Source organism: Gadus morhua, chromosome 17 (genome assembly GCF_902167405.1).
Source record: "Gadus morhua chromosome 17, gadMor3.0, whole genome shotgun sequence".
Lineage (NCBI taxonomy): Eukaryota > Metazoa > Chordata > Actinopteri > Gadiformes > Gadidae > Gadus > Gadus morhua.
In genome coordinates, this window is record NC_044064.1 from 9,645,196 (window position 1) to 9,669,860 (window position 24,665).

Here is a 24,665-nt window from a genome sequence, read left to right on the forward strand (position 1 = left end):
GGTGTTGCCGTCTGTTGCCGTGGCAACGCCGGATCGCGCAGCACGAGTGTTCTTGAACTCCCCTTTGTGTGTCGCCACGCACACACATATGCGAGAAAACAAACTGAGGCGACGGAACAGCACTTGTTTTTCACTGCCATTTGGACGGCCGCCCGGGAGCCTGTGTGAACTCATGGACGGCTCCCCGGTCGCTGATCCCAGCACGTTAGAGCTGTGATTTCTAGAGCTGTGATGGAGTTCATATGAACGGATTGCTTTGATATGCGCGTCTGTTCATCACGGCCGGTCGCTGAGTCGCACTACATCTCAATCAGGGAGATATCGGGGTCCCCCCAAGCCCAAATAAATGAATTCCCTACTCTGTTTATTCATCACATCACTAACACCCACTGTGCTTTCTGATACTTACATCATCAGTTCTTCAGATTCAAATATTCAGAACTGGAATCTAAACGGTGTCTGTGTGCAGAAACACACATAGACACAGTTTATTGCCAAGCATCGTCTTGCATCCTGAATCCTACAATTATAATCTTTATGCAAGGGGATATATGTTTGAAAAAACACAACATTGTTTTTTTAAAAACAGCAAGTGCTGCAAAATCTAAAAGCATAATTCATCAACCCCAGGTGTGTCCAGACAGGATGTAAACACTGATGTGAACAGCTTTAGGTGTAAAACATCCTACACACCGGGCCTCCCTGGACACCTCCCTCCCAGCTGTGTCTCAGCACCAGGCTGACCCAGTGACCTAGTATCTGATCCCAGCCTCTGATTGGCTCATTAGTGGCTGATCCACAAACCCCCCCTCTCCGTGCTTGGCGAATGAGAGGTCTGGCACGCAGGACCCAGTGATGGTAAACCACAGCCCCCTGGAAACAATCGGCACAAGCACTGTTTCTCTGTCCCTCTTCTTGGTCTCACAGTAAACACTGTCTTGCATGGATACACATGCTCACGGTACACGCACACTCTTCACACATCGGGTTCTCACAACAACGTTGTTGTCTTCATCCCTAATGCTAAAGATCCTTTCATGGAGTGTTTACACACCTTAATATATTCTAACAAGTCGTTTTCTTGCGTACTCTCATTACATTTTTCACATGTCCTGATGATCAAACACTAACGGTGACACACACGCACACAATTGTATACTAGCAGACGCACAAATAGTTTTTTAAATCCCTAATGTTAAAGAAATATTTTTTACACACAAAAATACCAAATTACTCAATTAAAAGTGACTCTCCATCTTTTCTCTTTTCTTTTCGTGCATCATTTGCACGGCTACATACGCACACACATCCTGATCTAACAATAACGCCCACAGACGCACACACACACAGAACCAGGACCCTGTTTTAATTAGCGGACCAGAGTAGTGGCCACACATAATGCTGCTAATTGGGGTGGCTGGCGTCATTGAGCGTTGCTAATCACCACTCTCAGGTTGCTGAGTGATAGCTGCAGGCTAGCTGCTAGCATGACCCCGTCATCATAGTGCCAAGGCTAAAGAGCCTTCGCATACCAATTAGACCTCCTCACCCATCCGGTTCACCCTCAGCCCCCCCGCTCCGCCTGGCTGCAGAACTCTTGTGGTTGGGTTAATTTTTAGGGTGTGTTTGTATTTGGGGGGTTACATTTTGCGATTCCCTTATTCCATTTCCTTGCCCCGCCATTAGACTTACACTTTTTTAAACTGTCAATACCGTTATCATCAACTGCCAATAATGTCGGCCTTTACTTTCATGCTTTCTATTTATGAGTAAATGTTTTTCCATTTTCTTTCTTGTCTTAGCATTTCCCATTTTTCTCTATCTTCTATTGTCCTCTTCATGGGGACACCCTAATATTCCCCTCTAGGATTGATAAAATGCATTTCATCTGATCTTAAATGATGATTTATTTGACAGGTTGTACAGCTTCGGGCCTGACAGTGTACTCGCTCACCCCCCCCCCCCTCCCCAACAGGAACCGGATCCGCCAGTACCCGGCGCTGGTCAACTGCAGCACCATAGACTGGTTCTGTGAGTGGCCCAGGGAGGCCCTGCTGGAGGTGGCTGAGAGGTACCTGGACGCCCTGGACCTGGGGACCGTGGAGTCGGTGAGACATAGAGACACACAGACACACACACACACTCATTCACACTCATTGAACACCTTGGGGCTACTGATGTCTTTGTTGTGAAATCATTAAATGTGTGAACAACTCAAATGTGTTCACAGTCACTCACACACACGGTTGGGAAGTGTCCCTCGGTCCTTCACACTTTATCTCCTTACACCTCCCCCATATGCTAAAGGTCTGTAAGAATCACAGACCAACACATACTGTGGTATACACAAAATATATCATGTGTACGTAGAAATGGCAGACATACATTTATTTCTGGAATAACTGTCTGTTTCTCGAGATATACATTGAGATAATGACCAAACCTACTTTACAGGACACTGCAGGATTTTTTCCTCATGTTTCTTCTCCTTTGTGGGGGTGTGTGTGTCTTTGTGTGTGCGCGTGCGAGCGGGCGCGTGCGCGTGCGCGTGCGCGTGCGCGTGCGTGTGCGTGTGTGTGTGTGTGTGTGTGTGTGTGTCGGTGTAATATTGTGTGTGTGTGTGTGTGGGGGTCTCATATGCTCGAGTTTGGTGCCCCCATGAAAAAAAAAAACCTGGTCCAACACCTAGTCCCCCCCGGGGATGAACCAGCTCTCCCTCCTTCCCAGGGAGAGGCAGCCAGCCGTTCCACTGGTGACCGGCTGAACCAGCGAGCAGAGGGAGGGGGTTGGTTGGTTCATCCAGTGGAACAGAGGCATTAACCTGAGCCTGTTCAACAGAAACAGAGCAGGGCCGCGTGTTTCCACATCGGGTGACTTTTCATTTCCGTGCCCACTGAACGCGACCCCGGGTCTAATTGCGTTTACAAGCTTCCCCATCTCCGCCCCCGGAGCTCGTTTCACGTTAGCAGGGGTTTTACCGCCGTGGATTATTTATTTATTTATTCATGGCGGGTGGTGGAGGTGGTCTTTGTAATTCCTGTCATGTTTTTCTTCTCTGTCTCTTGTCGTTTCTCAACCCTTCTCGTCATCATTCATCATCGACTAGCACGCTCGTTTTCTTTACTCTGTTTACAATTTGGCCTTTTAGTTTTATCCTTTTGTCTCCCTTGATGAGAAATATGTCCTTTTAAGATAACGATTAGAACGTGTTTGGCATTAACGATGACCCTGTCGCTATTAGTTGGAAAATCCTACAACATCCTCAAATCAAAAGAAAATATATGTTCTGGATAGAAGTTTTTCATCCACATTTGTATTTTTTTATCACAAATTATCAGATGTTAATAAATCAAATGATTATTATTTAAACATAACATTTCTCTTCCCTACCTCCATTTGCACTTTTTCTTTCTGCTGATCTAACACCTGACCTGTTGCTTAATAAAGTGAAGGTTATTTCATCTTCCATGTATCCTGTGAACCGAGGTGTCTCCTGTTCATGGTCTCCACCGTGTTGCAGCACAAGGTAACGTGACGTCCCTCTGTTCGGCTCTAGATCCACACCAGGGTGGCCAGCGTCTTCGTCACCATGCACCAGTCTGTGGCCACCTTCTCCCACAGGATGAGGGCAGAGCTCCGGAGGCACAACTACGTCACCCCCACCAATTACCTGGAGCTGGTGTCAGGATACAAGAAGTATGGTTCTCCTCCAGGCTCCAGCCGCACTTCCAGCCTACAGGATTTGTAGCACCAAATTAGAATTTGAGTGTTTGGTGGCACACGTTTGGGGCGCACATCAAATAGATGATGAAATCAGCAGAAATGACAGAAAATATAATTTTGACTTTGAGCTTTTGATCTAGCAATAATAAAAAAGATGAAGGTTGGCAGTACAAGGTTTTGAGCAGTGCTCAAAGTATGGAGGGCCACTCGCTGGTCAGCAACAAACAGCGCTCCATCAATGGGCTCTCACCTCACTGTTGTGAGGTGGTTCGGTTTGATCTGGTAGTTTCCAGAACTGGCTTGTTAAACAATGAGCATCTCCTTTCCAGCCTTGAGTGTAGTGAGCAGGTTAACACAGAGATAACAGTCATGGGCAATAAGCGAGAGAACAAGCACACAAAACCTGCTAACTCCACTTTGAGAGTTTTTGCCAAACCAGCAAATATAGTAGGTCTGAGGGCAGGATGGTGATATGGACAGGGGGACTCCAAGCCAAAAGGTTCTGGGTTCTGACCCCAATTTCCCCATCCCTGAGCAAGATGCCCTGACTAAGCCCTACCTGCTCCTGAGCGACCTGTATCTGAAAGATCACTGTGTGTCACTTTGCATAAAAGCCTCTTTAAAGGAGTAAGTGAATCAAATTGATGACAAAACCCTCAGGCTAACCACAGGTGCCTCCTTCACCTGCCTCGGCTCATTTATTGTATGTCATCAACTTCTTGCCAGGAGCCCCCCCCACCGTGACCCGGGAGGGGAGGAGCCGGTGTGCAGAATTAGAAGGTCATTTGTATGGCTGGAGCCCAGCAGGTTTATCACATCGAAGGCGGCAGGCCAAGACTAATTGTTAACCCTCAAAGAGCCCACACACGCAGAGCTGAATCCACAGGCCTTGGATGGGCCACGTTTAGTGTTGTTCCGTGTTGAAGGCTGCTCCGACTGGAAGCCAGGAGCTGGTTTGAACATTGCGTTCACGCACGTGTACTGCTTTTTTTCTGTTCAACCTAACACAGGAAGGATGCGGTCGATCTGCTCCCTCGTTTTTCTGCTGCCGTTGTTGTTGTTGTTGTTGCTCTCGTTAAGGCATCATCTTGTTGCATCTGGTGTCACACTCGTCCGCTCCTCTCTTGCTCACCCTCCATTAACCTGGCCCCAGCCGATCTGCTCTCCCCTGGCAGTACCTCCCGCTCTCTCTGGGTAAACAGCCCTGTCCACTCACACGCACTCCAAGCTCTGCCGTACTAAACCCTGACACCTCACCGGGTTGTTCCTTTGTGTGTCAGTGTTTGTTTGTGTGTTCGTTTTTTGTGTGTGTGTGTGTGTGTGTGTGTGTGTGTGTGTGTGTGTGCGTTTGTGTCTATGTCTGTGTGTGTGTGTGTGTGTCTTTACCGTGTATGTATACATGTGGCAGTGTGTGCGTCTCTTCATGTATGTGCTCAAGTTGCTTATCCGTGTCTGTGCTGTGTCTGTCTCTTTGTTTATGTGTGTGTATGCGTGCATGCGTGTGCACCAGGGCAGGTTTGCATACATAACGGCCTGTGTGTTTGTGTCCCTCTTCCGGCAGGCTGCTGGCGGAGAAGCGCAGGGAGCTGGGTGAGCAGGTAACCAAGCTGCGCAATGGGCTGTACAAGATCGATGACACCAGGGAGAAGGTGCAGGCCATGTCCCTGGAGCTGGAGGAGGCCAAGGTGAAGGTGGCCGACTTCCAGAGGCAGTGTGAGGAGTACCTGGTGGTCATCGTCCAGCAGAAGAGAGAGGCAGATGAACAGCAGAAGGTGGGCATGCGTCGTCATCCTGATAGTGTTGAATCATAAAGCGCGGCATAATGAGTGTGTGTGGGTCTCCCAACCCAGCTTAGAATAACAAATAGAGTTGAACGGAAAACAAATATATTAAAAACATAACATGGCCGTGTTCACATCTAGTGTTTTTTGTAATAGGGAAAAGTTGAGCCGACCGTTTTTCCAACAAAAAAAAGCTGCCAGCGTTTTTTGTCCTTAAAGCGCCGAGAGCGTTTTTTCTATCGCCTAGCAACGAAACCATTCTAGACCCGACGTTACTCGCCTACTAGTATCCAGGCTGGAGCCCATTGGACATGTCGTAGATCTCGACATGTTCTGTAATTAAAACTATTAATCGCTCCACCGGCACTTTCCCGAGTGATTTGTCCGCAATTGTTTCTTGTTTTGACAGTTGAGAGTTTCCTTCGCGACGAAGTGTCAATGTTCCGCTTTTGATTGGTCGGTTGCCAAAAAGACGCCTGACGTCGGCCGTTTTCTTCCTGAAAGTTGAACTTTTTCAACGCTCCGTATGGCAGAAGAAAACGCTGGGAGAGGTGTTTAAAAAAACGGCTGTGACTTATTCCAGAAACACTCTGCTCCATAGGAATATAATGTAAAATAAGCGCTGGCAGATTAAAAAAAACGCTAGATGTGAACTAGGCCTCAGACAAAGACATTGATGAAAGGGAGATGGCCACATGAATGTGGTCCTTTGCTGATCTTTAAACTTAGATTAGGCCTGGAAATCCAATCAGCAGGGAGCACAGCTGCACATCCAACCAATCAAACACACACACACCCAATTTACAAAATGAATAAACACTTTAATTCACAAACAATGACACTAAGAAACATGAACAGAGGGATTACCACAAACAACACAAAACGTAGGAGAAATAACATGGGGGATATGCACCTCATCCACTACCAGTGTTTAACAGGCAGCCAGATTTGTGTCAGAACTGGCTGCCACAGTGGAGAACAGAGGAGGACCTCAAAGACCATTCAACATGACAGATCCACAATGACCACGATCTGCTGCGTCACGACAGAACGGTGACTCTTAAAGCAATAGCAAACAGGACTTTGTGTGAATGGCAACGCTCATTCGGACTAAATATAAATTTCACCAAAGGTCTTTCACTGCAGTGAAAATAATCAAAGCAGTGCTTATCGAGGCTAGAAAAAAAGTAGAATTGTTTCATGTGGGTTGGCTTGCAGAAACCCAGATTTTAATCAAATGTGATTAAAATGTTAATTCTGCCCTACAACACCCACATTCTCCACCACCAACATTACTGAGTGTTTTGAATATTTAAGGCCATACTTCTCTGTGCAATGTGTTTTGCCCCTGTAGTTAAACTGATTAAAAGTTACAATGTTCTTGCACTGTAGTTTGTGTTGTAAGACTGAACTTGCAATGTAAGCTACAGTTAAGATGAAGTTAGATTGTTTTATTATAGTCACATAGTTTCATATAGCATTCTTTATTTGTCACTTTCCATTGACACAGTAATTAAACATGTTGTAATGTCCTCCACAGGCAGTAGGAGCCCACAGTGAGAAGATCGGGGCGGAGGAGGTGAAGTGTAAGGCCCTGGCTGAGAACGCCCAGAGGGACCTGGATGAGGCCCTGCCCGCCCTGGAGGAGGCCATGAAGGTCAGACACCTCCAGCTCACTGCCTGCTCTCTGCCTGGGGTCCTTAAGCCCTGTTTTCACCGCAGGAACCTTATTAAAGCTTGTGAGGTAGTACCATCAAAAGGTACAGGACCTTTAGGGCTGAAATTTAATTTCAGCCATTTTTACATCTGCAGCCACATACGGACACTAATGTTTTTCGTTCAACATGCAGTAATTCACACACAATCCTCTAATTGCATCCATAGTGGTAAACTACATTCATACTATTATAGCATTTTGTTATGTGTATTAATCATTCCTCTCAGTAGCAGTTCTCTAAATACTCCTCTAAATACTTATACATTATTATTATATATTTTCATTAAAGTACGGAGCATACGCTCGAATTCCCTTGGTATGAGGTTTGATAGTTACGATATTGTTGGTCCGATATTTCTCTCTGTATTTCTCTCTTTTCTATGTTCTTTATTGGCTATAAGTCTGATGTATAAGGTGAGTTAAATGTAATGTGGGTTCTGCTCCTTTGACTGCCAAACTTGCCAGCCTGTCTTTCTTTCTCTTCCTTCTTTCTTACTTTCCTCCAACCTTCATCTCTCTCTCTCTCTCTCTCTCTCTCTCTCTCTCTCTCTCTCTCTCTCTCTCTCTCTCTCTCTCTCTCTCTCTCTCTCTCTCTCTCTCTCTCTCTCTCTCTCTCTCTTTCTCTCGCTCTTTCTTTCTTACTTACATTCATATTTTTTCTAAAATTCCTTTCCTCACTTCCTTCCTTACCTCAATGTACGTTACGTTTTGTGATGCTGATTTTTCTTGGCCAGGCCTTGGAGTCCCTGAACAAGAAAGACATGACGGAGATCAAGTCGTATGGGCGTCCCCCGACCCTGGTGGAGACGGTGATGCAGGCTGTCATGACCCTGCTGTGCAAGGACCCCACCTGGGCAGAGGCTAAGAGACAGCTGGGTGAGGGGAGGAGAAGGAGGGAGGGATGGAAGGATGGGTGAGAGGCGATGAACAGGGAACAAGGGATGATGGATGGCTGAGGGGATGGACAGGGAACAAGGAATGAATTGATGGGGAACAGGAGAGGGGTGGATGGCAGGAGGACACAGTGAAGGTCAAGTTAGGTCAATTTTAGGAAAGCACACATGGAAGTTGATGGAATAAATACCATTTGAGGAGTATATACCAAGCCAAGTTAACAGATACATGCTCATAAAGGCAGTATGGCAAAATGTACCCAAAATAGTTATTGTTTTCATATATATCCTTGTCTTGAGAACTACAAACGGGCCAAGGACCACGGAAAGAGACAACAGGGCTCAAAACCTGTTCTTTGTTTGTCCTCTGATCCATGTGTTACTGTCCCGTCTGCCTGCAGGTGAGTCCAGCTTCATCAAGTCCTTGGTTAACTTCGACAAGGACAACATCTCGGACCGCGTGCTGAAGAAGACGGGCCAGTACTGCACGCAGGCCGACTTCCAGCCCGAGATCATCGGCAGGGTGTCGCTGGCCGCCAAGTCCCTCTGCATGTGGGTCAGAGCCATGGAGGTGAGGAGGAGCTCCCACGCGCACCTGGATACACGTAGATACACATACACACACAGAATCACACTCACGCGATATACATAGATGCAAAACACAACCAATAACATGGAGAGACTTACAAAGATACACACAAACACCCTCACACATTGATGCATACACACAGATATACATAGATACATAACATACACACACACACACACACACACACACACACACACACACACACACACACACACACACACACACACACACACACACACACAGACTTCGAAGATACCATACCATTACCATGCAGCACACATTCAATGCACAAAAAAATCTAATTAAATGTGGACATTTGCATTGCTATGAAGGAGTGCATTACAAACATATAAATCAGAACATATTTGGATTCACACGTTTATACTCATACCCGGACCCTCTCTCTCCCGTGTCTTACCCTGCAACCCCGGTGAACCCCAGGTGTACGGTCGAATCTCCCGGGTGGTGGAACCCAAGCGAGCCCGGCTGCAGGCAGCCACACTGCAGCTGGCTGAGAAGCAGGCCTCCCTGGCAGAGGCCCAGGACAAACTCAGAGAGGTGAGGGAGTGTGTGTGTGTGTGTGTGTGTGTTGTATGAGCCATTTTGTCAGTAATGGTAAACTGTATTATTTGTATTATTATTAACTTATATTTTAAGAAATTAAGAGGATATCTTGATGTTATTAATAACAAACTAGTGTTCACATTCCTGTTCATTTGTTGGTTTATGATATTTTAAAGAGCTCCTATTTTTCCCTTTCTCTTTCTTTTAGTGTGTTATATAGCTTTTTGTATCCATGTATAATGTCTGCTAAGTATAACCATGTGCAACAATTTCTTTATAAGGTCTCACAGAAATGTCTTCTCCTGAACTGTCTGAAACAGCTTGTTATCTATCAACATTTACTTTGTGACTTGGTGACATCACTGAGTTACTGAACAGCAGGAGTCCCGCATCGCAGCTGCTAAGGCACACCCTAATACAATGCTAGTCAGAGCGGGAGAATGGTTCCTGGCACAGTTCACTGCTGGGTCTTTGCAATAGAATAGGATGCAGTGTATATTTGCTGCCCAATAATATACTTTTTATTAGTATCAATTTGGTAGGGCAACTTTTGATAGAGAGTGACTTCCGTATCCTAGTGGAGTCTTTGTTCCATTTAAATGAAGAGAATGCTTGGTCAAAGGTTTCCAAGAAGGAAATTAGGAATGAAGATGGGGATTGCCGAGAACAGGGGAAGAAACTTGGGCAACACATTCATTTTTACAAATGCAGCCTGTGAGATATGGGGGAGGAAAAAACTAGCAGTCAAGCCTAAGAAGTCTAGAAGCTATTTTTATGTAAATATACAAATGTTCACGTAATTCTGTGAGGCAGGGGGGGAGGTCCTTTACCACAACATTTAGAGGGAACAGTTTATTTCAAATGTATGCTAATATCATGTTTGTAACCAGTAACAGGACCAAATTGCTCAATGCAGAGAGTCATTGAGCTAAGAAGGTGGCAGATTTTAATAAGGGAAGAATAATGTCATCCGCATACAGAGACTCCAGTTCCCCCCTGGTTATACCAGAAATTGCGTGATCCGCGCAGATAACTATGGCTAGAGGTTTGATAGAGACGTAAAAACAGGAGTGGCCATAGGGACACCCTTGCCTTGTCCCTCGTAATTAAAAATATGGAGAGGAGACTTCATTAGTGCAAACAGAAGCCAGGGGAGGCAGACGTTTAACCCAAGCAATGAAGTCCTCACCAAGACTCAATTTATGTAAAGCACTAAAAAGAAAGCCCCGTTCGTCGAGGTCGGACACCACTTACGCATCCTGGAGGACAAGGATCTCTTGTGACCTCGGAGTGGAAGAGGAATGATTAATACTTTATACTCGTCTAATATTGAAGAAAGACATGCTATTCTCGATAGACCCCCTCTGATCGTTGTGGAATACAAGTGGTAGGATGGACTTGTGAATTGAGTATTCAAATAATGAAAAATGACCTTTACAGTGCATTTTGAACATCCATCTTTTTGGGATTTATTTGAGATTCATCATGATAAACTATTGCCAACCATGCGATTAATCGCCATTAGATATTTGAATCGCTTGACAGCCCTGGTATATATATATATATATATATATATATGTGTGTGTGTAGGTGGGTGAGAAGCTGGAGCAGCTGAAGAAGCAGTATGATGAGAAGCTGGCGATGAAGGAGGAGCTGAGGAGGAGCTCAGAGGACATGGAGGTCAAACTGGACCGCGCCGACAAGCTGGTGTCTGGTCTGGCTGGGGAAAGGGCTCGCTGGGAGACCACCGTCATCGTACGTATGAGAGGCCCATTCGGCCATGCCTCATTCTTAGCTTCTGTCCGCTCTATCATACCCTTTTTCACATTACTATACTCTCTCTCACACTCTCTCACACATCTCACATCTCTCTCATTTCATCATACTCACTTTCAGAGAGTATGAAAGTGTGTCATACTCTGACACACTTTCATACTCACTGACACTGTCACATTCTCACACACTATCATACTCTATCACACACTATCATAGTCTCTAACACACTATCATACTCTCTCACCCACTGTCATTCTCTCTGACACTGTCCTATTGTCACACACACACCATCATACTCTCTCAGATACTATCATACTCTCTGACACTGTCCTATTCTCACACACGCCATCATACTCACACACTATCATACTCTCTCTCACAGTACAAAACTTTTCAATTTTAAAACATAGTCCTAATGGATGAATGATGCTGAGATATTGCAATGACACCGTGATCCTAAACATAAACATTCCATCCCGATTTATGTATTTAATTATTCATTCTTCTATAGCACGATCAAAACTTTTGATAGCCTGAAAATCCCTGAATCTACCTAATGCTCATCACTGTGCTGAACCTATTACACCTTCCTTTAAACGTACCTGGTGGAATAATGTCCTATTGGTAATAACCGCAACTTACTTTACACCTGTACTTACCATTGTATTTGGTCTTTAAAAAGTCTTAAATTACTCAATTCAACCTGCAGACACATCTTGTTTAATTAAAATAATGAAAATTAACATCCCTTTAAAATTATTCCACTGGGACAAAAACCAAGCTGAAATAATGACTCTGCTAGCTAGTGAGTGTGACGAATGGGGACAGACATACCCATTACTCAGCCGTTTGGCAGCAATTGTGCTCATCATTCTGGCGTCAAGCGTGTGAGAGAGACTTCTGCACAATGAACAGGGTAAGGACAGAGGGCATGGCAGTATGATTGAAGTTGCAGAGGTGTGTGCCAAACATTTAACCCATTGCACTTCAATGATAAACTGCTTAATCCTGCACGGACATTGGGACATTGGGCCATAGGCCACCTAGTTGGCGGCCACACTCCAGCTAGGTGGCGGCCACACTCCAGCTAGGTGGCTGCCACACTCCAGCTTGGTGGCTGCCTCACTCCAGCTAGGTGGCTTTCACTGGGCTCCTTCAAAACAAGGACGCAGGTTGGTGATGTTTGGACCGGTCTATTGCCAAAGTTGAGTATAATGATGCACAGCAGCAGGTTTGTTGTGCTGGCATGCCGGAGATCGGCCAGAATGGGTGGTGATGCCTGGTTTAACCTGTACACACTGATTACTCAATGTGCAACAGGTGTGCAGCCACACTCAGCCCCAAAGTCCAATCAGTCTGACTCATCCACACACACTCCTCACTTTTTAACTAAAAGAATAATGCATTATTGGGGCTAATTGGAGTTACCTGTGTTTTCTGAAGGTGGTTCATGAAGCATATGCATGACATCGCTTTACCTTGCCCGATTTAAGGGCCATACAAGAATACTGAACATTGGTACAATACGGATTCATTCACACGATTCTCTTAACGATACCATGGCTGGTCATTTGAACTTTGTCTCTTAAAAATCAAATTATGTAAACAACAAAAAATGTCATGCCTCCTTCGATCAAATTGTCTAAATGAGTTGATCTGAATAAGTAAAAATGCTCTTATTGAATTTATTTAGATATTGAATGCATTAATTGTTTTGTGCATGTATATGATTAGGATTAATTTGGAAGACAAAATAAAATACGTGAACAACCTGAAACATGATATCCTGAACTAGAAGGTCCCTGGTCCTTTGTAAGGCCATAGCCTACTGCATTTGCCAGGTAACCCTGCAATGGTTATGTTTCATGCAAGAATTCCTGATGTGAAGTGCTCTCTGAGACCTAGCACAACAAAACAGTACAAAACACAACTGTGTATTGAAATTGATACATTACTTAGATTAGCCCTGCATTGACCAAAAAGGTAGACAGAATATATTGTTTCCACTTATGCTGTTGAACTTGTTAACCGCCTCAACCTTTACTATTTTATTATGTTAAGCTAAAAATGCAAATGGGGCAGCTATATTTCTATATAATTATCCACTTACCTTATTCTATATGTATGCCCTTTATCTTGCACATTTTACCGACACCCCCAATCAGTCTCAAGCAATTCTATTTTGAGCCTAAAAGGCACAAGATCACCTGCAAATCAGATTCTATAATAATATCTAATGTTTCATGGCAGAAAGCCTTGAAACTGGTTGTAAGTGTATTTTTCTGGCTGGTCGGAGAGGAGATTTGTAAAAAAAAAAGGCCGTAAAGCACATCTTTCAAAAGTTGAATCCCTACTTGAATGTTTAGCATTCACCTCTTAAGGAGCAAACCATATGCTGTTTTGCTGGTTTGGAATGTTGGTTATAAAGTCATATCCCAATGAGATCCCAATGGGAGGACACCATGCCAGCTGTTATTCAAATGACCCTTCATTTTCAACCAAAGTACCCCAGACATGTCTTTCAAATCTGATGAAAGCGTTTCACTTCTTTACAAAAATAAAAACTGTCTTACCTTTTTTGCATTCAGCAGTATTAACTAAACATATAAAATAGTTTATTTCCCCATAACCTCTATGACATAACTGCAACCTACCCCACATAACATTATCTACAGCTGTTTGGGTAGTTGACTCAGTTAAGTTACGATATTTGCGGCAATTCAATTAGAATGTAATAACATGACTAAAACCTGAATACATTAACTCATCTCTGAACATGATTTCCCGGCAGATCGCAGATGAGGGGAATTAGGAAGTGTTTATGCATTCTTTAATGTATCCATGTTTTTGAGATATTCTGTTTTCGGGTTGTTTCCCAGATCAATAACAAAATATAAGCTTCACTCCTTCAGAGAAAGTTGGTATCCCAAATAATATATCATCATATCATTTGAAAATTTGATGGACATCTGATATTTTTTACTGTAGGATAAGTGTTTGAAGCAACGTATAGCCCCATTCATCAAAGAAGTCCTTGCATCTTTGGTTGGCGTCAAATTGTGAGGCAAGCTCCTGCACAGGGACTGCATCTTGAGATTAAGTTACTCTGAACGAAACAAGATAATGATGCCATACCATACAAGCCATTATTCCTACATGCCGTGTTTCCTTTTCACCACTTCAAACTCAACAGCATACTTGAGCTTATGTTATTCAGCTGAGCTGCCATCCTGTGCCATACAAAAATGTGCATTTATGCAGACTTTCAATTGGCTGGAATTGGCAAAAAAGTTTTAAAAACACTTCAGGTTTTTAACATTACATTTTACTTTAAATGGTGCTATTTTTCATCTCTTGATTTCCTGCTATTCTCAGCTTGGTAGTCTCGATCTGCGTCCTCCCCAAGCAGCATGGCAGTTTCCTGCTATTTGTCAAACTTCATTTTTGCGGGTGTTTCAGCCTCTTCTCATTGTGTTTTGATCTGGTTTATCTGCATCTCTGCTCTTGCTGCATCTTGTGCTCAAACGGTCAGCCAGCTGCCAGACCACATTATAGGCTTGGTCTCTCCTCTTGGCACTCAGGTGCTTGAACCGGGGATACGACCCCAGCCTGCACGTAGACTCCGCTCTCAAACAGACAACTGTCGTCTTTCAAAGCCCACCACTTGTCAGTTTCACCCACTTTTATTCTCTGTGTGATGAGGCTGTTGAAAGAGATGAGCTGTACTCCTCAAATAGTAGTCTGTTAAGGTGATCACAGGATTTAGTCCTATGTCCATGTTCCACCTGTGGGCTGTGGACCGATCCAGGGATTTGTTCGTTCCTCCTGGTCAAATCGGGATGCTTTCAGTACTGCTTCAAAGGGCAAGCACTGCTCCAAAGACATTCCAACATGGAGGATGTGGAATTCCCCCAGTAATGTGTTCCCAACAACTCTAGTGCCGCGCACATCTAATGCCGTGCGCCTGTGGTGTGATAATTAATCTCGTTAGCAGTCGGCACTTTGAGCAGATGTTTACTTGCACTGTATAGCCTAGCACCAACTAGCTAGCCTAGCCTGATTTAAGTTTTCAAGCAGGGAAATAATCCCCCTCCTCCACAAACTTCCATTTCCTACACTATTTTACACTTGGATCAAAAAGTTAAACTCCATTAAAATTGAATCCTTTATATACACAGGATGTTTTGGTGGAAGGACCTAGCATATTTGTTCACAGATGAGGCACGTCCGAGAGAGGGATACACTTATAGTTAAATGCCACGGTGTGTTCGGATGTGTGGAGCTCCGTCTTCAAAGTGATTAATGTTGATGTCCGTGTCCGAGAGGGTGAAGCTTCTGGGACACTTGTATATAACGCCACGGTGTGTGTGGATGTGTGGAGCTCCGTCCACAAAGCGGTTGATGTCCTTGTCTGTGAGAGGGTTAAGCTTCTATATACCTAGTGTAACGTCAATGTGTGTGATGCAGTTCATATCCAACATGGCTTCGATTATTGTAACGCTCTTACTTCTCAAATGGGTCATAGCCATGGGGATGACATGCACCCCTCCTTCTCACAACCCTCAGCCTAAAACACATTTATTTTAGAACGCCTTCTCTCTAGAGGCGTTTGTCTGTTCCCTATGTAGATATAAATGGCTAATTTTAAGGTAACGAAAACAGAATGATTGTTATTGTCATGAGATTATATACAATACATTATGTACAATGTCTGTTCTGCTAGAGGCTACAAAATTCTACACACATTACCTCTAAGTATTTCAATGGCTTGAGTCATGTTTTCCCTATCCACCGTTTCTCCTCAGGTGCTTCAGATAAACAGCATTCTGAAGAGGTGGGAACAGGCGGGAAATGCAAACCAATCAGAAATGTAGAATGGAACATCCTGTTCAATCATTCTGCCTTCTGTTTCAATCATACCTTCTCACACACACAGTATCCAACTCTCTATCTCTCACATGTTCCTACTCTCTCTCACAAACTGTCATGTTCTCTCACAGTGTCATCGTCTGACTCAGTTATTTTTGTCATTTCGTTTCCATTCTCCACCTGTCCACCAGATGTCCTCAGACTTTTCCCCTCACATCACAGATCCTGCCCCTCCCATCTGCACTTCCTTCATCCCCCTACATACTCTTTGTCAATCTTCCCACCTGCACCTGCCATGCTCTGATAAGTCTCTCCCCATTGATACGACTTCCCTCCTTTGTTCCCTTGTGGGTTTGTTGTATTAGTCATGTCCCCTCTGTCGTTGTTGTTCTCTAGTTGTTTGTCAGTTTTTGGAACTGATATATATATATTTTTTTTATTAAAGCCTTTTTGTTACTCTTCCCAAAATCTCTTCTCTATTTGGATCCCTTTTGTTCCTGCTGCCCTGCTTCAACTTGTCGTGACACACACACTATCAAACTTCTCTCTCACACACTACCTTTGCTCTTCTCATTTACTGGTGTTCATTGTTACCATGTTTTTTTTGGTAACCATGGTCTGGTTATCAAATTGTTGATTAAAGGGCACAATACTTTTTATGGAATCCTGTATATAATAAGTATATTTATGAAATTATCAATGGAATAGATATCTTATTGTTTCCTCTATTGTCTCTTATTAGTTAATACATGTTTGTGCTTATATCTGTTTGACAACATGTTTCTTTCATTGAAATGTCATGCCAGTGAAGCTTTATTGCAATTTAATTGAATGATTGTGTGTATGAGACTGAGCTTGATAGTGTGTGTGAGAGAAGTGTTTGTGAGCGAGAGCATGGTAGTGTTGGAGGGAGAGATGATAGTGTGTGAGAGAGTATTGTACTGTGAGAGTACTATATTGTATACCTATACGCGCTCACACACACCTAGTGTTTGTCATACCCAAAGATGCATAGTACCCTGTGAATATGTGAGGTTTCAGCACGAGAGTGTGTGTGTGTGTGTGTGTGTGTGTGTGTGTGTGTGTGTGTGTGTGTGTGTGTGTGTGTGTGTGTGTGTGTGTGTGTGTGTGTGTGTGTGTGTGTGTGTTCAGGGTCTGGAGGAGAACATGGGCTACCTGGTGGGAGACTGCTTGTTAGCGGCCTCCTGTCTGTCCTACCTGGGCCCCTTCCTGTCCAACTACAGAGACCAGCTGGTGGCCCTTTGGATGAAGGAGGTGACACACACACACATTCTTTATTATGTCTTGTTTTTATTGTTATTCATCGTTTAAAATTGTCTCTTTTTCATGTATACATATTGTGGGCTAAGATGTTTGTTTCCGGCTTTTATTTAGGAAATAGCAGTATATTAGGTTAGCTCATCTAAGTAACTTTGTACGTCAAAATTCATTTTTCATGATGGCTAGAAAATATCGTAATTTATGGACGTCGTCAAAATTACAGGAAAATATAAAATATCAGGACATTTATCTTTGACGATATCACCCAGCCCGAGCTCCTTTTGCAGCCTCTTATTATGAATCTTCTTCCCCCAATTAATATCAACCAAAGTCAGACCAGACCAAACCATTGCTGATCTTTCCATTGTTTATCCGCTATTCACTCTGCTGTGTAATCCTTGTACAATTCAGCAATCAACCGCAGACTCAACATTATTCTTACTCGCATGACGTTGTTTTGTCTCCCTTTAGTTCTCAGAAAGTAGCGTATGGATCCACATTTCTGCACTCTATGACAATAAAATGGCTCAATGTTGAATTAATGAGCGTCATTGTAGGCTGACATTTATCATTCTTAATGGTCAGGGAGGGCTGTTTTACCAATAGCCAATATTAATAGACATATTAACAATTGTTAAGGAATGTTTTATTCACATGAATGTGGCCTCGTTCCACTAGGCTACTAGATGACCGACATGATGACATGACATGATGAATGACAGAAAATCCACATCCCTCTGGTAGTAGTCTAATATGCTAGAAACGCAGATAAAACCCATATAATGAAGTGTCAAACAATATCATGGTGCTCTGGCGCGTTGCAGACCCTCTGGGAGGGGGCTCATTCGGATTAAGGCTCGATGAGGTTATTTGAATTGCAATTGCATTGAGCATTATCCGAAGATCCTGCTTTTTTATTTTGTTCAATAAGACAATAAATATGTAATTTCTATCAACATATTTTGATATATTAACATTGATTGCATTGGTATCAGTTCCATTCCGATTGAGAAACCTCAAGCAAGCGAGTCTTTATTGCGCAAGGGGGACGATATATTAGTTGACCCCTCGTAATACGGGTTAATCTGCATTTCCTGCATGTTAGACTACTACCGGAGTATATGGGGAATTCTGTTTGAAACATTTCGAAGCCTGGTAAAACGAGTCTTCACCCATGTGAACCAAACATTCTTCAGCAGTCTTAGGTTTTGTTATTTATTTATTTTATTTTATTCAGAAATTCATGTGACATATGAAAATGAAATATTTAACTCTTTTGTAGAGTTGAGGCGGAACACAATAAATGATGGTGCTTAAACCACAATATCGCTGCATTTAACGGCGTAATAAAATACAACGCATTTCGTCTACATTTTTGAAGAGGAAATGGAATAATAATAGAATAGAAACTTAAAAGGGTAAATATAATTGTAAAATTGAACAAACCAAATCTAATTCCACCTCTCTCTCTCTCTCTCTCTCTCTCTCTCTCTCTCTCTCTCTCTCTCTCTCTCTCTCTCTCTCTCTCTCTCTCTCTCTCTCTCTCTCTCTCTCGCCATCTCTCCCTCTTTCTCTCTCTCTCACCATCTCTCCCTCTTTCTCTTTTCCTCCCTCCCCTCTCTCTCATTATTTTTTGCCCCTATCCCCTCCCCACTTCTTCTCTCCCCCTCCCTCTCCTAGGTGCGTGAGCTGCAGGTGCCATGCTCCCCGGGCTTCAGTTTCTCCGGCTTCCTGTCCAGACCCACCGTGGTGCGGGACTGGAACATCCAGGGCCTGCCCTCCGACGCCTTCTCCACTGAGAACGGAGTCATCGTCACCCGCGGCAACCGGTCCGTGCACACACAATCACAAGCCGCCCACACACATCGCACACACAGGCACATCACACATACACATGTGTGACACATCTCATCACACAAACATATCCACAAACAAAGAAGCAAATGTGCACACACATCTCAACCACACAAAAACCACCAAAGCCAAATGACAATACAGCCACATCATAATAGCAGACTCCACTGAAGATATTCATCTGATAAACTGACTGGGGCACTTTGTTGTTTCTTGCTCTTGTTGTCGCGTTGAATAGTGAAGTGAGTTTAATTCTGCTAATCCTTTCTTTGGGATTCCAATAGTTACTGTGCACTCTGTCGAGTCGTTATTCTCCATAGAGTTGTTTTGTAGTGACTCTGGTCTTGATTGTATGCTTTGGATTCTCCTGAGCGTCCGATGTACGACATTTTGTATAGAAGCCTACGTCAAATGACTAATCGTAGACATAAATATTGTTATCCACGTCGAATCCTGAGCCCACTACGACGAGTACATCTGTGCGTCTGATCGTCTTGTCTGTTTCCTCACGACACAAGATGGCCACTAATGGTGGACCCACAAGGCCAGGCCCTGAAGTGGATCAAAAACATGGAGAGGGGCAGGGTAAGGCGGAGAAGCACCTCCTTAATCAACAACATGTATTTTCTTTTCACACATTCAGGTGTTAGGTCTCTCTTGAAAACAGCAGATGAAAGCCATTACCCGTTGTAATTTCTTTTGATGTGTTTACAACCCTTTTTTTATGATTTCTTATTTCCTTTCTTTTCTTCTCATCATCTCCCCCCTTTTTTTCCCCTCTCTCCCTCATCATTAAGATAAACCAGCTACAACTCATTGTTATTTCTTTTCAGTTGGCCTCAGCCTTATTGTTGTTATTTGTTTGTTTGGAGGCGCGCTATCACCTGATCACAGTCCTCCGGTGGGCTTTGCATCTCACCTGCCTCCGCGTTATTGATCGCAAACGCATCATCTGTCGTTTGTTTTCCGCACGCCATTACCGCTCCTGTTTCTGTTTGGCTTTGTTTCTGGTTTTGTTTTCATTATTTTTTATATTACTCTATCACAGCGCTTTCATCGTTTCTTGGAGAGGGTGAAAGGAGGTGGAGGAGCAGAAGGAGTAGGAGGAGGAGGGGGAGAAGGAGGAGGAGGAGAAGGAAGAGGAGGAGGGAGGCAGGGCACATACCTCTAAGAAGTCTAGGAAGTGTTGTCAGAGTGAACCAGGAGGCCATCAGTATGGGCTGTCCTTATGTGATCTTTTGACACATAAAAAACCCCAAACCAATTATTTTTATTGCTTTTTCCTCCAACTCCAACTGTGATAATATTTGTGCATAAGCCCACATTGCCACAGGGGCCATACTAAAATGCATGTGTCTACACACATATATATATATATATTTCAGTACTTCCACCACCTCTTTGTTCTACTGATAAGTTGCAGGTGTTTTTCTTGCCAACCAGCTTTGTCCTGTACTTTTGGTCCATTCATTTGTTCTGCTGTGTGGCTCCCCCTGTGGTGTTCTGACTTATGGCCGTGGTCTCTTTATGTCGGAGAGGCCGCAGCAGAGACCAGGGGGCTGATCACTACTGCCACCCAGAAACCCAGGGGATAGAAGGGGAGGCTGGGGGAAACGCTAGGACGTGATTAAAAGACCTGGGGGCTGAACTGCCAGCCGCAGACCCAGGGGATAGAAGGGGAGGCTGGGGGGGAGAGGGGTCAGCATGGCCCTCCCAGTATCCTCTCTCTCTCTCTCTCTCTCTCCCTCTCTCTCTCTCTCTCTCTCTCTCTCTCCCTCTCCCTCTCCCTCTCCCTCTCCCCCCTCCCCCTCCCCTCCCTCTCCCTCTCGGCCTGACATTGAAGGTACAATCGGCCGGTGGCCAGATTGAGGCCTTGGTGTGTATCTGATGGCATGTGACGGGGCCGCTGGCGGGGGCTAATAGTGCTCATGCTCTGCTCCCAATCTGGGGCTCTTTCCCTCTCTGATTTCATCAAGTTCATTCTTGTGCTCGCTTTGGCTCGCTCTCCTTTCTTCCCCTCCGCCCTCTCTTCCCAAGCTATTTAGTAATAGGCCGTTTTATGACTCCCTCAACTTTCTTGTGGTGAACTTATGTGTGTCTATATGTGTGCATTTGTCTATATGTGTGTGTATACGTCTGACTGTATGTCTGACTCTATGTGTTTGTGTGTGTATGTGTTTCTTTTTGTGGGTGTCTATGTGCCTGTATATATATGTTTCTATGTGTGTGACAATTTGTGTTTCGGTGTGTGTATGTCTATATGTGTCTGTGAAAACATGTGTCTGTGTTTAATTGTGTCTCTGTGTGTGTCTCTATATGTGTGTGTGTGTGTTTATGAGTCGATGTATCCGTGTGTCTATGTATGCGTCTGTTGATGAGTGTGTGTTCTGTGAATGTGTGTGTGTAGGGTCTGAAGGTGATAGACCTCCAGATGCCGGACTTCCTGCGGGTCCTGGAGGGCGCGGTCCAGTCTGGAGCCCCTGTGCTGCTGCAGAACGTCCAGGAGGAGCTGGACCCCGCGCTGGCCCCCATCCTCAACAAGTCCCTCACACATGTTGGTCAGTACTAACACACACATACACATACATATACACACACACACGCACACAAACATACAAACACAGAAACAGACACATACACTGACACACACACACACACACACACATACATAACACACACACACGCACACACACACACACACATATACGTACAAATACATAACATTCAAACACACACACGCACACACACATCACATACACATATACATAACGAACACACACACACACACACAAATACATAACACACACCATGCACACTAATTGCTGATGCACGCATGTACATGATATGAAAAGGCGTTATTAATAGCGTGTATGTGATGCATTTTTAGTGTCTAGAAAAGCGCTATATCAATTCAATCAATTATTAATATTATTTGTGTGTCCCTCCAGGAGGGAGGATGCTGCTGAAGCTGGGGGACAAGGAGGTGGAGTACAGCCCTGACTTCAGCTTCTACATCACCACCAAGCTGTCTAACCCCCACTACCCTCCCGAGATCTCCACCAAGACCACCATCGTCAACTTTGCAGTCAAGGAGCAGGTCTGTGTGTGTTTGTGTGTGTGAGGGGGGGTTCTACTTTGACATAATCATTGTGTGTTATCGTATGTCTTTGAACATGGTTGCATGTTTTGGTTCCGTGGTGTTTCTGTTTCTAACAATTTGTTTGTATACCTGTTTGTACCTGTTTGTATACATTTGTGAGTTTGTTACTGTGGATATTACCTTGTGTGATAATTTGCATGTGTGTGAGCATTCGTGCATGCGTCTGTTCCTGCTTGCGTGTGTGCGTGCGTGCGTGTGTAATTATGTCAGGATTTGGTTGTTTCCCTGCATTTCTACCTGTGTGTAGCTTATGTGATAATGTGTGTGTGTGTGTGTGTGTGTGTGTGTGTACATGTGTCCGTGCCTGTGCCTGTTTGTGTGTGTGTGTGTGCCTGTGTGTGTGTGTGTACAGGGTCTGGAGGCCCAGCTGCTGGGCATCGTGGTCCGTAAGGAGCGTCCAGACCTGGAGGAGCAAAAGGACTCCCTGGTCCTCAACATCGCCTCTGGCAAGAGGACACTGCAGGAGCTGGAGGATGAGATCCTCAGGTAGGAACCCCCCCGTGAACACTACCGTACAGACTGCAGGGAGAGGGGAGCTCACTGGTGGGTGTTGGTCCAGGGGTGGGCCATACATGCAGTGTCTACCTTCATGCACGTGTCTTCTACGTTCATTTTTTTCTTTGTGTGATTGTCATACGTGTGTGTGTGTGCGTGTATATGTGTGCGTGTGTGTGTGTCATGTTTGTATTCTTGCCTGTGTGTTTGTGTTTGTGTGTATCTTATGTGTGTGTTTCATGTTTGTCGTCTTGCCTGTGTGTGTGTGTGTGTGTGAGTGGGTTTGTGTGTGTGTGTGTGTGTGTGTGTGTGTGTCTTGTGTGTGTCATGTTTGTCTTCTTGCCTGTGTTGGTGTGTGTTTGGCATTTTTGTCTTCTTGCCTGTGTGTGTATGTGTGTGTGTTTATCTTTGTCCATGTGGTCCTATGTGTGTGTGTCTTGTGTGTGTCATGTTTGTCGTCTTGTCTGTGGGTGTGTGAGTGTGTGTGTGTGTCTGTGTGTGTGTCATGTTTGTTTTCTTACCTGTGTGTGTGTGAGTACGTGTGTGTGTGTGTCATGTGTGTCTTCTTGCCTGTGTGTGTGTGTGTGTGTGTGTGTGTCTGTGTATTTATCTCTGTCCAATGTCCATGTGGTCCTATGTGTGTATGTGTTGTGACCCTCCAGGCTCCTGAACGAGGCTACAGGCTCTCTCCTGGACGACGTCCAGCTGGTGAACACTCTGCAGACGTCCAAGGTGACGGCCACCCGGGTGACAGAGCAGCTGGAGAGCAGTGAGCAGACCGAGATCAAGATCGACACCGCCAGAGAGGTAGAGAGAGGGGCCAGGTCACTGTAGAGACAGGTGTGGTAGAGAGAGGTCTGGACACACTAGATGGAGAGAGAGAGAGGTCCAGAGAGAGAGAGAGAGAAGGGGGCCTGGACACTGTAGAGACAGGTGTGGTAGAGAGAGGTCTGGACACACTAGAGGGAGAGAGAGAGAGGTCCAGAGAGAGAGAGAGAGAGAGGGGGGCCTGGATACTGTAGAGACAGGTGTGGTAGAGAGAGGTCTGCACACACAAGAGGGAGAGAGAGAGAGGTCCAGAGAGGGAGAGAGAGAGAGAGGGGGGCCTGGACACTGTAGAGACAGGTGTGGTAGAGAGAGGTCTGCACACACTAGAGGGAGAGAGAGAGGTCCAGAGAGAGAGAGAGAGAGAGAGAGAGAGAGGGGGGCCTGGACACTGTAGGGACAGGTGTGGTAGAGAGAGGTCTGGACACACTAGAGGAAGAGAGAGAGAGGTCCAGAGAGAGAGAGAGAGGGGCCAGGTCACTGTAGAGACAGGTGTGGTAGAGAGAGGTCTGGACACACTAGAGGGAGAGAGAGAGGTCCAGAGAGAGAGAGAGAGTCCACCAAGGTCTCAGAACAGCTGGAGAGCGGCCGGAGAGGTCTGTGTAGAGAGATCGATAGAGGGAGGTCTGCACATAGTAGAGAGAGAAAGGGGAATCTGGATGGGAATTCGGTCAAAGAGAGACACATATAGTTTGGAGAAACAAAAGTAAATAGGACTTTTTATACATTTTACTTTTACAGTTTTTGTTTAGTTTTTAGATTGTTCAAAATGCCCAGTTATCCACAGCTCAACACAATGGCATTGCTTTACTAATTGAGAGACGCTATGCTAATAACCCCATGATGTGCCTTTTTGACTCACCCACACCACGACATGCAATAAAGCGATAGTGTCCTTTTAGCGCAGTACCTCACAGGGGGCCCAATTGTTCAAAGTCGGTTCTGGGAAGATTAGAACGGGGTTGCGTAAACGGTCCTACAAGTCAACAAAAGAGGAAGAAGTCTCTCGGTTACCCGTGGTTACCCGGGATTACATCACCGTTCATCAAACACCCCTGAAGTCAAATGTCACATTCGGTGCAGCGCAAATAGTCAGCCTTAATAAGGGCGGGGGTGCGGAAGGCGTTCGGTATCTTAG

General features: G+C 44.7%; 1 protein-coding gene across 1 annotated transcript in view; it reads left to right on the forward strand.

Annotated features, from left to right (window-relative positions):
• Positions 1-24,665, forward strand: part of dnah2 (dynein, axonemal, heavy chain 2) — a 186,475-nt gene that overhangs the window by 138,380 nt on the left and 23,430 nt on the right. The window contains exons 55-69 of the mRNA XM_030338322.1: positions 1,976-2,108; positions 3,557-3,696; positions 5,285-5,495; positions 7,045-7,161; positions 7,956-8,097; positions 8,516-8,685; positions 9,145-9,261; positions 10,858-11,022; positions 17,065-17,187; positions 18,874-19,022; positions 19,566-19,632; positions 21,455-21,605; positions 21,996-22,144; positions 22,560-22,693; positions 23,365-23,509. Of these exons, the coding sequence (XP_030194182.1) occupies positions 1,976-2,108; positions 3,557-3,696; positions 5,285-5,495; positions 7,045-7,161; positions 7,956-8,097; positions 8,516-8,685; positions 9,145-9,261; positions 10,858-11,022; positions 17,065-17,187; positions 18,874-19,022; positions 19,566-19,632; positions 21,455-21,605; positions 21,996-22,144; positions 22,560-22,693; positions 23,365-23,509 (2,113 nt within the window). The remainder of the gene's footprint in view (positions 1-1,975; positions 2,109-3,556; positions 3,697-5,284; positions 5,496-7,044; positions 7,162-7,955; positions 8,098-8,515; positions 8,686-9,144; positions 9,262-10,857; positions 11,023-17,064; positions 17,188-18,873; positions 19,023-19,565; positions 19,633-21,454; positions 21,606-21,995; positions 22,145-22,559; positions 22,694-23,364; positions 23,510-24,665) is intronic.